Source organism: Pithys albifrons, chromosome 3 (genome assembly GCF_047495875.1).
Source record: "Pithys albifrons albifrons isolate INPA30051 chromosome 3, PitAlb_v1, whole genome shotgun sequence".
In the NCBI taxonomy this organism is placed as follows: domain Eukaryota; kingdom Metazoa; phylum Chordata; class Aves; order Passeriformes; family Thamnophilidae; genus Pithys; species Pithys albifrons.
In genome coordinates, this window is record NC_092460.1 from 5,637,173 (window position 1) to 5,651,137 (window position 13,965).

Here is a 13,965-nt window from a genome sequence, read left to right on the forward strand (position 1 = left end):
CTGGAATTGTTCAGCATGGAGGAGGTGGCTTAGGGCTGACCTAGTTGTGGCCTTTCAGTACCTAAGGAAGCCTACGAGAGAGATGGAGAGGGCCTGGAGGGACAGAAAAAGGGGAATGGCTACAAACCGACAGAGAGTAGGTTTAGGTTGGATGTAAGGAAGAAATCCTTCCCTGCGAGGGTGGGGAGATCCTGGCACAGAGAAGCTGTGGCTGCCCCATCCCTGGCAGTGTCCCAGGCCAGGCTGGACGGGCTTGGAGCAGCCCGGGACAGTGGGAGGTGTCCCTGGCCATGGCAACCCAACCATTCCATGGCTGTGCCATCAGGGCGGTGGGCGCAGGGACCGCCCTCGGCTGCCCGGGCAGGACAGGCGGGACTCTGTCCCGGGGGGGTTTCGGAGGGAGCCCCCGCCGCATCGCCAGGCGATTATCGCGATTATCGCGCTGTGCAGGCCTCGCCTTCCGGCCCCGCCTCGCGCGGGGCACTGTGGGAAGCAGAGGGAGCGATGGCGGACGGTGAGGAACCGTAAGTGCCCTGTATGTGCGCGCTCGGCCCGCCCTGCCCCGCCAGGGGTGCCCCTCCCTCCTCCCGGTCTCTGTAGCGCGACACTGACCCTTCTTTTATTCTCTCTCTTTTAGGGAGAAGAAAAGAAGGAGGCTAGAGGAGCTGCTGGCGGATGGGTTAGTGCGGGGCTGCGGGGCAGGGGCAGCGCTTGCGGGGCGGGCCAGGGCAGGGCAGGGCAGGGCAGGGCGAGCGCAGCCCCGCGGCAGCCGAGGGAGGGTGGGCAGGGAGGAGGGACCCGGCAGGGAAGGAAGGGAGGATGGCAGGGCTGGGACAGGGCTGGGGAGAGGAACCTCAGCCGGGAGGTGCTTGGCATGGTGCGCTGGGGAGCTTGGGCACAGCAGCGGGCAGAGCTGGTCAGGTTGCAGGGAGGGACCCCCGGGCGAGGAGAAGCAGGGGGCGAAATTTTCTGGCTGAAAGACTAAAAAAAATCAGGCTGCAGCAGAACAGTTTGCCTGTGCTTATTAAAGCTCTGAATTTTACGCACCTGCCTTAAAGGCCTTGCAAACTGATGCTGAGGGGTCTTTAATAGCATCGTCTGCTTCCATCCATCCCTTCGCTGCTCCCTTCCATGTCCCTGTGCCCCCATTCCCAAGGATCAGGGATCGCCTGCCTGGCTCTGCATGTGTGTGTCGGCATGGAGGTCCCGAAAATCCCTGGGCATGCTGGAGGGGAGGGTGCATGGCAAATCCCTCAAAAAGCATGGAGCTTGGGAGGTGAGAGGTGACAGGGAAAGGGCTGAGCTTAAAGCACTGTAGGGACTGTGGGGCTCTGAGATTTTAAAGAAAATTGAAAATGAAAGCAAGTTGGTGAAATAAATAAGAATTTTGTTAAACTCATGATACCTGGTAGTGCTGTAACAGCACAAAGAATGAAGACTTTGAAAACACTTTGAAATCTCTGCCCTCCTGAGACTGTTTGAAAAAATGTCTCTAAAATAAAACATAAAATCTCTGGTTGAGTTGTTGATGCTTTTTCAGATCTCCACAGTGTCCGACTCTGTAAAAGCCAAATTGTGGTATAATTGCAAAAGTGAAACTAGACTTTACCATTTTACCTTATTTATAAAGGAATATTCACATTTAAACACAAAAGTAGTGGTGCTGCTTAATGGCTGTTTATAGGGTCTGTATAAAAGGATAAAAGTTCTTCTTATTGTCACCAAACACAGTTTCTACACTCGTTTCCAGAAAAGCTAAAAAATATTATATCCATAGAAGCCGTTTTTGTGATATTTGTTGACCCATCTTACTTTCTTAAGTCAGTGCTTAATGCACATCTTTAAATCTGGTTTACAACAGATGAGGGGCTTTGTAGGGAGTGTTGTGTTTATTCACACCATTTCCCATTGTGTGAAATATTTGTGTTTTCACATGACTGTGAAAACTGTAGAAGGTACAAGGGTGGAAATCAGGTCAAAAGCCCTTTATGAATTCACATAATTTTTATAGGTCTTATTTAACTGCTCATATAGTAAGTAACTTAACTGTTAACTAGTAAAGAGTTCAACCTGCAATCAAAATTTCATAGAATCATAGAATAGTTGGGGTTGGAAGGGACCTTAAAGATCATCTCGTTCCAACCTGCTGCCGTGGGCAGGGATAGTTGCCCAAAACAGGTGAATTGTGATTTACTTATTCCTGCAGTTTAGACTTTTTCCATGTTACTGAAAACCTTTTGCAAAATCAGTTGTCCAAGTTACAATGGACATGCTGTGTTTTCCATGTTCTGAATTCTGTGAAGGTGAAGGCATTCACTCTGGATGTTGTCACTACATTGTCCTTTTATTTTGAGATGAGTTGCCAGGAAGTTGTAATAAATTCTAAACATTTCCCAATAATTATGAGCCAAGTGCTTTTCATAGGGCTTCATAGGAGGAAGAAATAACACTCCTTATCAATGGTGGCACAACCTTTATACTTAGGATTGGCAAAGCTCTTTTATAACGAGTTTAGTTTTGTATTAATGTAGAACACAATCAGTTATATTGAGTGGGGCTCCTAATTAAAAAGGGGATTAGCTGATTGTGCAGTAGAAAATTACTTGAGAGATGATATTGAACTACTCCAATAAGTCTCTGCAGTTTAAATTTATACTTATGTACTACTAAAAGTGACCTGCAAAAGCAGAAAAAGGGTAGGGGAGTATTTTGTATAAAATTCTGTCTTGAAAATTTAAAGGATGATAACTGCAAACTTTCCTTTTTGCAAGTGAGACTGTTCCTGCCGACAGGCTCAGAGATGACCAAAAATGGGGGTGTTATAAATTACATCTGAGAGGGAAGAACATTCAAGATTTATGTATTTTTTTAACATATGTTTAAATTAACTACTCTGAAGATTCAGAGGACAATGTTGGGGCACATCACTGGTATTCATTCATTGCCTCACAGTTGCAGTTACAAACTGGTAATTGTAAATATGAACTTAAAAAGTCTGTCAAGGGATACAAGACATGACAGATGGAAAAAACACCCTCAAAATCTAAACAGACAAACTTTTTCTGTGTCCTCTTTAAATAAGAGGAAAATAAAAGCAATATGACTAAATCCCTTTTTCACTTCAGGTCAGCTTTTACTAGTAACAGTTAAATCACTGGGTTTATTGAAGTGCCTGGGGTTTTTTCCTTTCTATGCATATTTATATTGTTAATTTCTAGTTCCACAAATAAAACCCACTCAGGCAAATACTTATATGCATAATGCACGTGCACAGAGGGTATGTATTTGTATGAATGGTCGATAATTGAGGTATTTTTTATGTAGAAGAGTTGGAGGTGTGGCTTTTTCTCTCTGATTTTGCAGCTGAATTTACTGTGTTCTGTGCAGAATGGCTGTGGATGGTGGGTGTGGGGACTCTGCAGACTGGGAAGGTCGCTGGAACCATGTAAAGAAATTCCTCGAGCGATCTGGACCTTTCACACATCCCGATTTCGAGCCAGGCACTCAAGTGAGAAACACTTACTTTCAATAACAAAATCTGTAGTGTGTGTTGCAAAGTAACGTGGACAGGTTCATTAACTGACCCACCAGCAGAGTGTGGGTACTAAAACTGCATGAAAAGCTTGTATTTTAGTCAACTGAACATTGTGGTCCTAGAAGAACATACTGTGTTCTTTTTATAAACTCGTATTACTAAACTGTGCACTGTCACCTACAGCCTCGCTGTCATCACATATAAATGTATAACAACATGAATTATGCTCTGTCTTTTGAGTTTCACATGAAAAGTCACAGCATTTGTCTTCCATTTTTAAGTAATTTGCTACAGTGAGGAATTTGTGGTACTTAAAGTTATGGGTACTTGGAGAACTGGGAAAGATGTTTAGCAGGGAAGAGCAAAATTTAGACTGTTTTAATTATTTCTTCTTTCCTTTTTTGTACATTTTGTTTCGGTGCTTACAGTTGAAAGTATTTTACTATTATCTTTTAAATGTACTGTTCCCTTATTGTTGGAGGATGGAATCTGGAGAAACAGTGCACAGAAAGCAGTTATGTAGTTAAAAATTCCAGTTCTTTTTGGCTAGCAATGTTGTCTGGCTGTTGAGATTTATTTTGTAATTATGTATATATGTATGTATGTGTATCAGTGAGATATTTGAAGGAGGAAAACATGACCTTCTCAAACCAAATAATGATAAAATTGGGCATTGCTTTTGTTATGGTCAGAATTAATATAGAGATAATACTCATATCAATAAAGGTCTTGCCTTACTCTAAGTTGGGATGTAGGAACTGCATGAATTTCACAACTGATTAAGTCCTAGATGTAATTACTTTTGGAAATACAAAGTTGCTTTATCTGTAACTCACTGGGCACTGAAAATTTGTGGTAAGATGTTTATAAGGCTTATGAAAAGAAGGACAAATTGCATTAATCTTTTGTTTTATGTTTTTTGCAGGCCCTTGATTTTTTGCTAAGCACATGTAAAGTACTAGTTATTGGAGCAGGAGGATTAGGATGTGAACTCCTGAAAAACCTGGTAATTACTCAGTTTCACCCTTTGCTTCTTAGAATCTTCTTTTTTTAACTTAAGGGTTTGCTAGTTATGATATATAGCTACTGGATTTCCAACTTCTAATCAGCATGTGTAAAATAGATGATGACACAGACAATAAATTTGAAGAATGTTGTTAATAAGCTTGAAAGGTGGTGGTCTAATGGATTGCATATTATTAATTCAGCTCTCTCAAAACTGTCCTGAGGGACAACACGTTGCTGCTTATGGAGTGTAGCCAGAAGTTCATGTGCAGCCTTAGTGTGATTTGAGGATTCTCCCTAATTTTCAGGTCTATGTCAAGAAAGTAAACTAAGAACAAATCATGCTCATGATGTTACAAGGAGGGGTTGTTTGGAATACAGTGGTGAAAATCGTAGACTCATGGAATTGTTTAGTTTGGAAAGACTTTTAAGATCATTGAGTCCAACCACAAACCTAACACAGGATTTCCCTTGTGTAGAGATTGCCAGGAGGTTTGCTGTAGTTTTCTAGATATGATTGTAATGGATTCTCTCACTACATGTTCTGAAAGGCAATTTTAGGTGTTTAAAGTGGAGTCTCAAAAACAAGTTTGAGAAAAGTTGTCAGACTTTTACCCAATAAATGTACATGACTTTAATTATCCTTTTAATGTGGCTTTTGTCTTCAAAGACACTCATATTTATCACAGTTAGGATCCCTTTCAAGTTTGGTAGCTTAGACTAATGCTGTACTTTCTCTTTCATAAAAATAATTAATTAATTAACAAGAATTAATAACAAGAATTTCTGTCCACCCTTATTATGCATGGGATAGTTCTGTTTATTCAGAAAGTATGAAGTGATTTTTTTCCAAGTCTATACGTAACAAAATTGAGTCTTAAAGGTAAAAACTTACTTTGTACATTACCTAAATTTTTTTGGAGTCACTTTGGAACATCACAACTCATTTCTTTTCTCTAAACCCAGTGTTTTGCAGCATTTATTTCCCATTAATAACTGCAGTTCACACTGTCTCTCTGTGTGTGACTGATGTTATTACTTTGTCAGATCAGACTCACAGTACAGTTTTAAGGCACTTTTACTTCAAAGTTACGTGCCAAATCTGGTCTGCATGCAGAAGGAGATCAGGCAGAGCTTCTGTCAGAGGTTTGGTGTGTTCTTGGAGGTGACTTTTGGTTTTGCCCTCTGTTCCAGCATTGAATGCCATGTGGAATTCTGGCTTGTTTAGAACTGTGATTTCAGGCTCTATAGAGCAGTCTCTTTTATACCAACTGTGAAAATGGTGAATGTCCAACACCTTAATATTTTACAGGAACTGAACCTTGTTTTTCTGTTCCTGCCAAGCAGAGAAGTGCTTTTGGTAGTTCTTCAAATTCTGTGCTTTTTTCCCCGCAGTTAGCACTTTTGATTTACTCCAGTTGTGAGGGAGTGCTGCAGTTTCCCCTTATAGCTCAGCCCACTGTTGGCTTCCCTGTGTTAGGATTAGGTAGATTAAAGCAATACTGCCTTCAGTAGAACATTGACTGTTGGAATGTTACTAATTCCATCTGTCTAAATACCAGCACTGACAGCCCAACAAAGAATGACCCTGTACCTGTCCACACAGGGGATGAGGAACAAATGTTCCTTCAAATGTTGCCTTTTTTGGCATGTGGATTGAATTCTGGAGCTCTGTAAGCATTTCATTTCCTGTTCAATGAAGTTGATGATCTCTTTTCACAGGCACTGTCTGGCTTCAGGCAGATCCATGTTATTGACATGGACACTATAGATGTCTCCAACCTGAACCGACAGTTTCTGTTTCGGTGAGTGGCGTTTTTACAGTTCAACTTCTGTTTTTTGCAATGTGCTTAAACAAAACGTGTGTATGATCATTATTGTGGTTGGACAAGATGTCATGATTAGCTCAGTTGGTTAAAACTTGGCTGTAATAGTGCCAAGGACATGGGTTCAATCCCCTGTGTGGGCCATTGACTAAAAGAGTTGGACTTGATGATCCTTGTGGGTCCCTTCCAACCCAGAATAGTCTGTGATTCTGTGTGATTTCACTGAACCTTCATATCACAACAGTACTCAGAATTAACTGAATGTTGTATGTGATTTTTTATTTTGGGATCTGTGGTATCATAGTTTGAGTGTGAAGGAAACACATGTTCCTCATTTCCAGTAGAGTTAATGAAAAAGTGACACCAAAAAACAATATACACAGATTGAAATCTCAGTTTTTCTGGTGCCCTTTTCTTCCAAGCACAATGAAAATTGTTGGATTTTTTTTTTGTGGTGATAACTGTAGTTACATGGACTTATTCACAGAACTCTGAATATATCTGATGCTTTACAGGGATTATAGAATGCTTTGGGTTGGATGCTTTAATATCATGTCAGTAAATTGTCCTAAAGTAAGAATTAGTCACTTAATTCAGTATTGCAATGCACAGAGACTGGGGAGATTGAATCTGCTGAGATAATACATTTGGAATTGCTTGGGTTTTTTCCCAGACCGAAGGATGTGGGGAGACCAAAAGCAGAAGTTGCAGCAGAATTCCTGAACAGTCGCATTCCCAACTGTGCTGTTGTACCGTATCCTTTTGTAGAGAAGGAGTAGCCTTGAAGGTTTCAAAATCCTAGAAAACTCTGTAGGTGGTAAGAGTATCTAAAGTATTTTGCTGCCATCCTCTCTTTTCCATGCAATAAAGGACAGATTCATTCAGCTGGCGAATGAGAGTTCTTCCTCAGTGACATTGGCATACAGGGAATATGCATGGGAAAGGCTCAACTTTAAGAAACTACTTTGTATTTTTCCACTTAGTCTTTTTATTCAAGTGCAGTATTGTAATTTTCACTGAGATACTGGGAATGCAGGTTTGTTCACCAGTGTTTTGAGTACTTAGTGGTAGGAGACATGAGTTTATAAACATAGAGCAGCGCTTACTGATAGAGGACTTTGTGAGAGCAGCTTTGAGCTTCCTAAATATTTTGCCTGCTGAAATTTCTCCTGTTTTTGACTGTTACATTGTGTCCCTGACTTGTTTTGTCACATACTACAGCTGCAGCTGTGGGAAATTTGAATCTCTAATCCCATAGTTTTTTTAAGAAAAATCCTGTATAAAATTATAGCAATAAATTAGATAGCATTTTGGCTTTAGGTTGGCAAATAGAAAACAGTAAACTTAACTAAAAATATATTCCTTTACTGGGCTTACATTCAGTTATTTTAAAAAGATTCAAGACATGGATGAAAGCTTTTATCGACGTAAGTGGAATTTGTGTGCCTGCCAAACACCCATTGGTGCTTTAGGGGAACATTGCAGTTGTTGCTACTCACAGCTTTTCCTGGTAGTTAGACTGCTAATTATTTTAGTCTTCTACAATATACTGGAAATAGAAGTAACAAATATAATTTCAATACATCTGTGATACAGGTAATCTATAGGGGATAGTTAAACTACAGTCACTGTCTCTGGACTGTTATGGACAGAGTATTTTGTTTGTGTTATGAAATGTGCATTAGTATAGACTTTAAATAAGTGGTTTTTTCCCCTCTAGAGTTCCATATTATTGTTTGTGGGCTGGACTCTATAATTGCAAGAAGATGGATAAATGGCATGCTGGTAAAGTCTTCAATCTTTTTAAAGCTTGATTATTGCTTGGGTATAGATAACTACAAGTAACCATATTGGTGTAGAATGTGACATTAAAATGAATGGGAGCTGTTGAAACTCACAGCTTTCTGTTTCTATTTCTGTTTTCTTTCTGTGAAGAGGGTGAAATGCGTGCTCTCTTACCTGCCTCTTACAGTATTATCTCTATTAAAAGAAACCCCCAAACCAAAACAACAAACTAGGAATCAACCCTTCAAACCAACCAACCATTTGTTCTGGTATACTATAAGGAAATAAAAGCATTTATCAGGGGAGGAGGTGGAGGGTGAAGGAGGTAGATAAATTTGTGTGCACTGACAAAAAAGTAGCATTTTATATACTATGCACCCTTAAAATAAACTGTGTATGAAGCATTTGATCTTACAGTGTACCATAAGAATAGAATTTTTAGGAATTTTTTTCTTCCTGCAACTTGTTTAAGAAAACAAACAATCCAACAACTCCTCCACCTATGTTTCTTAGATGTCCTTTTTAAATTATGAAGATGGTGTACTGGACCCGAGTTCCATCATACCTTTGATAGATGGAGGGACAGAAGGTTTCAAAGGAAACGCTCGTGTGATTATTCCTGGTATGACAGCATGTGTTGAGTGCACACTTGAGCTTTATCCACCACAGGTAATTCAACCAGTGATACTTCCCTTTTTTTTATATACTCTTCTGATTTGCTGGTTTCTTTTCCTAGTACTATATATAGTGTATTACCTGGTTTCTTCTGGTTTTCTTCCCCTGCCCAACCAGGTCAATTTTCCCATGTGCACTATTGCATCTATGCCCAGATTGCCAGAGCATTGTATTGAGTATGTCAGGATATTGCAGTGGCCAAAGGAGCAACCTTTTGGAGGTAATTAGTGTTTTACACTGGTGCTAAATTGCCATTTCTCCTTTTAACTAATTTGAGTTGGGTATATACAGCTACTTTTAATAAAACCATCCTACCTCTTAACCTCATATGGCTCATTGTCATATTGAATCTAAATCTCCTCTGAGCGGGAGATGGATTTTCATTCCTTGCTGTCCAGTTCCATATCTGTTCATGTGTTTCTCACTGCACAATGACTTCCCTGACTTAAAATGTAACCTGTACAAATCTGTACAGTTAAGATAGTTTGTGTATAGGATGTGTTAGAACTAAAAAATGTTTGTAGAAATGATACTAGATTTGAAGTGTCAAGTTTTCATAGCTTCATGGGGGATTTGTTTTAATTCCAATGAAAACAAAGGGATTTTTTTTAGACAATAAGAATGCTGTATTTCTGAAGAACTTCTATATTTGCAATTTACCTGTGAATTCTTTACTATAGAAGGTATTGCACTGGATGGAGATGACCCTGAACATATACAGTGGATTTACCAGAAATCTTTAGAAAGAGCATCACAATTTAATATTAAAGGTGTTACCTACAGACTCACCCAAGGTAAGGGGATGGCACTTCACCAAGATTGTGACATTTGCACTTAGGCCAGATTGGCCTTCTTTGTATTTTTAATGACTAAGCTGGCAGCTCTGCTGTAAAAGAAATAGTTGTTTTCTTCCTTAAAACAGGAACAAGCAGCTCACTTCCTGTGCCAACACAAATATTTTTATGATGAATCAGATGTTTTGGCATTTATGATGAATGAGAAGAACTTATCTAGGACAAAACTGAACATTCTTTTTGCCATTTTATTTTTAACCTGGAGCAGCTCCACAGTTTACATTACACTATGACCACTTTTGCTGGGTCAAAGAGTAGAAACAAAAGGATGGGATTGCCTTTTTTAACAACAGCAACATTTTATGCCAGTTTAGGCTGGTTAAGGCTATGGCATTGGTTCCTCACAGCTGTCCATGCCTCCACTCACATGCAAGTGCAGAATGCTGACACTCAATCCATGTTTTAGACACTAACTAAATAGAAGTGATGAGTCTCATATGGAATCTCCAAAATTTGTGGTAACTTCTGTAAATTTGTTGACTTGTAGTTCTGGGAATGCATTTGAAGTTCTGGACTTGAAATGCCACACTTGAACCTCTGAGTGTGCCTTTCTGTCACGCAAGGAATCAGTTCCCCCTTTTTTGTCTTCCCCAGATTCCACCTGGTGTATTGCAAAGTCTTTGTAGCATTTTATACTGGCTGCTCTGGTAGTATTTTTTGGGGTACAGTTAAATGTGACCTTCAGTTATGAACTATAATTATGTAAATGCAAATGGCTGCACAGTTGTCAGCATTTGAAGGTGGCCTCATTATAAAGTATATAGCAGAAAAAACCCAAATATAGAAGTTTTATGCCTGTTTTCTCAGTTGTAAAGGGATACAAGTCAATAATGGAAGTCAGAGGAACTTCAGATTACTTAGGAATTCACTGTCTTTTTGTCAGCCCTTAAAAGAGAGTGAACCTCCTTGTTCCTGATGTACAAACTTGTATTCACAGGAAACTTTGCTTTATGTCAGTGTGTTCTGTGCTGTTTGACTGGATAGGCTCAGGAAGGAGAGCTGGATCTAGATGGCAGTGCAGTTTGGCAAGCCTGTTCTTGCAGAAGGAATACCAAACTCAACTGTCTTTTTCTCCAGTTAAACAGGAATAGGACAGAGTTTTAAATTCATTTTCAGTGCTAAGAGAGAATAAGTACTTGCAGAGGTTGTTCACCAGTTCTCTTTGTGTGATATCTGCTTTTTCTCAACATGTTTGATCCATTCCAAAACCAAAAAAAAGCCTGAGTACTGGAGCAGTGTGCCATTATACCTTGTTGTTAGAGAAATTCCTGGGAAGTTTCAAATGCCTTTGTGCCCACCCTTTTGTAATTACTCTGTCTAAAAGTCATCTCAGCATAGTTTCTTGGGAAACACAGAGCTGTATGTTTTGTTTCTACAGGGGTGGTTAAACGAATTATTCCTGCAGTAGCTTCTACAAATGCAGTAATTGCAGGTATGCTGAAATAACTCATTTCACTTCTGCTTGACTGACTTGAGAGTTTTGTGGGACAAAATTTGTAATTGAGAACTTGGGGAGGATAACAGTGTACTATTTTTAAATGGGTCTGATTTATAGTCTCGTTTCTGTTTTCCATAGAAAAACTGGATGTGACTGTATAAATGTTAAGCTCATGTTTGACTGTGGGAGTGAGCAAAAGCATTTGAGCCTGGGGAAAAAAATTGGAAAACAGTACACAGGCTTAACATAGTCTCAGATTAGTGCCAAATCTGTGGTGTTAATGCACGGAACTACCAGCTGCCTTCAGATACTGCTTTTTCTTTTTACAAATTGTTATACTTGATTTTTTTGGTCACTTTTTTGGTACAATTGTGTTCACTAATGCCTGCATGTCTGATAGAATTAGAAAGTGAAGAAATGGTTTTGTTTTTTTTCTCATTCCAGCTGTTTGCGCCACTGAAGTTTTTAAAATAGCCACAAGGTATCTAATTTCTTACTAATAACATACATGATTTCCAGAAAGTGCCATGTATCAACACTAACCTATTTGTCACTGCAGTGCATACGTTCCTCTTAACAACTACTTGGTATTTAATGATGTGGATGGATTATACACATACACCTTTGAAGCTGAGAGAAAGGTCAGTGCCATTAAAGGCTTGTTTCCTTGATCTTTATTTATGCAGTCTGTGTGTGTTTCTGAACTCTAATAGTGAATCTCTTGGTCCCTATCACTGAATGTTAATATTTCTGAAGTCGTAAAAGTGGAAAGTACAATGTTACCAAAGCCTCCTACTTCTACAGAGTAGAAGCACAAAATAAGATATGTAGACTTTAAAATGACTCATAGGCAAATCTTCTCAAAAAAAAGGGTATGACAAGATTTGAAGGTTTGTAGTATTGGATGTTTTGTCAGATGAAATTTGTCATTCATAAATATTCAGCTGCTGTTGGAGGTCAGTCAGTGACAAACTTCATGAGGAATTGGGTTTTGTCATTAATATTTGCAACACTATTACTGTTTCTAGAGCTAAAACTCTGAAAAATCCCCATCACAAACACTTTTCTTATCACCATTTCTAAAATCATATGTAACATACTTTGTGTTCTTGTGCTGCTTTGTTATAGGAGAACTGCCCAGCCTGCAGCCAGCTTCCCCAAAACATAGAGATTTCCCCATCAGCCAAATTGCAGGAGATCTTGGATTACTTGACAAATAATGCTGCATTGTAAGTGTTCAACTATGCCAATTTTTTTAGTAGTTGAGTGTTTCAAAAAGATAGTTTGTAAATGTATTTTTACCTGATTGTTTGTTGGGTTTTTTTCTTCTCTTAATGTTTTATATATAGGCAAATGAAATCTCCTGCAATCACAGCAACTATGTATGGGGGGAATAAAACACTTTATCTACAGGTAATCTAAACATACATAATTGTCTTTAATAATCTTGATTTCTTTAAATTTACTTTCCTGAACTTGAAATCTTTGCCTTTTTTCCTTTTAATTTGCAGACAGTAGCTTCAATTGAAGAACGAACAAGGCCAAATCTTTCCAAGACACTAAAAGGTATCCTGGAGTTGTTGTAGATTCTCAAGTTACAGAAAGTCAGTTCCATCCTTCTGTGTGGATGTGTAGCTTTATTTTGCACTAAGCAGTAGAATGTGGTTCATTGTCCTACTTCAATACACCTTTCTCAGGTATATGAATTGTTTAAAGATGAAGTGCAGGCAGGTGCAGAAAAGATTGCAAAAAACCAAGCTGACAACTGCTGTAAATTAAACATACTTCAGTGTAGAGTTTTATATACATTTCTGAACAAGGTCTGTTAGTTTCTTCATTAAATTAATATTAACAGTTTAGCCAGTGAGATGTTTGCAGCTTTATTTAATCGCATTTATGGTATGTGGAAATAGCATTCATAACTTTTTTGTGCTTTTTTAGGTGCAAAAAAGCATCAAACCACATGTGTTTAACTAAATTAATTAAACTTTTCTTTCTGTTTCAGAATTGGGGCTTGTGGATGGCCAAGAACTTGCAGTTGCTGATGTTACAACACCACAGACTATGTTGTTCAAGCTTCACTTTACCACTTAATTTATTCATAAGTGAAGTGCAAATACAGCAAGAGAAATCTGTGCCCACCTTGTAAAACAAATATACTCTGTGGGTATTAAAGCAGCCTGAAATGTTTCTGTAAGTGCTAGCATGGTTGAAGGTTAGGAAATCCAAACAAATCACCATATTTCAGAATTTTACATAGAAGCCAATATTTGGTGGATTATATTTGTATAAATGCTTATTCATGTACAAATCTCTGATGTATAGAAATACACTTTTCCCCATTTCTGTTGTCAAAATGTTCATGCTAATGTACTTTCAGACACTTGGAACTTTAAGGTGGCCAAAGTCTTGTTTTCAACAACTGTGCAAACGTATATGCAAAGAAAAGACCTTTAAAAGGAACCTCAGCAATCTGGTTTTTACTTTTTGTTGATGGCTTTAGACTTCTGAGTCACCTTAAACCAGAAGAGGCAGTAGATTAAAATGAGCATTTTCCTTCTATTAGATACTGATTTGATCAGTTTTATGAAAGGTTTTAAATACAAAAGAGATTACTTTGTTTACAAGAAACAGAAAAGGACAAAATGATCAACTGTACATGAAAATACAGATGTATCTCCTCACTATCCCCAGGCAGCCTCCATGCACAGCATTGCAAGATTATATTCAAGTGTCATTGGTGCTGTTAAGGTATTTATTAATAAAAATCATAAAGACACCTGAGTTTGTGACTTAGCAGTGGACATTCAAGAGCGTTTATAACCTCAGTTAAAACTTCTGGGGCAT

The 13,965-nt window shown here is 38.8% G+C and overlaps 1 protein-coding gene across 8 annotated transcripts; it reads left to right on the plus strand.

Annotated features, from left to right (window-relative positions):
• Window positions 1–480: 480 nt before the first annotated feature.
• On the plus strand, window positions 481–13,895 carry UBA3 (ubiquitin like modifier activating enzyme 3). 8 transcript variants are annotated; one of them, XM_071550278.1, is made up of 18 exons: window positions 481–524; window positions 638–679; window positions 3,388–3,508; window positions 4,461–4,541; window positions 6,263–6,345; window positions 7,040–7,120; window positions 7,750–7,793; window positions 8,087–8,151; window positions 8,665–8,820; window positions 8,944–9,046; window positions 9,507–9,620; window positions 11,059–11,112; window positions 11,563–11,599; window positions 11,678–11,759; window positions 12,247–12,347; window positions 12,468–12,531; window positions 12,630–12,684; window positions 13,124–13,895. In XM_071550278.1, exons 1-18 carry the CDS (start codon window positions 505–507, stop codon window positions 13,210–13,212), a joined length of 1,392 nt encoding a protein of 463 aa, XP_071406379.1. In that variant the 5' UTR covers window positions 481–504; the 3' UTR covers window positions 13,213–13,895. The 8 variants fall into 8 exon arrangements, with proteins under 8 accessions (XP_071406379.1, XP_071406373.1, XP_071406374.1 ...); XM_071550272.1 differs by having other exon boundaries at window positions 484–535; XM_071550273.1 differs by having other exon boundaries at window positions 487–514.
• The last annotated feature ends 70 nt before the right edge of the window (window positions 13,896–13,965 follow it).

What these genes read in the sequence shown, in the direction of transcription:
- UBA3 (XM_071550278.1), top strand. Translation starts at nt 505, where the DNA reads ATGGCGGACGGTGAGGAACC. An exon ending in TACCTACAGACTCACCCAAG is followed by an intron (nt 9,621 to 11,058) that starts GTAAGGGGATGG and finishes TTGTTTCTACAG; the next exon opens with GGGTGGTTAAACGAATTATT. An exon ending in GTTTTTAAAATAGCCACAAG is followed by an intron (nt 11,600 to 11,677) that starts GTATCTAATTTC and finishes TTGTCACTGCAG; the next exon opens with TGCATACGTTCCTCTTAACA.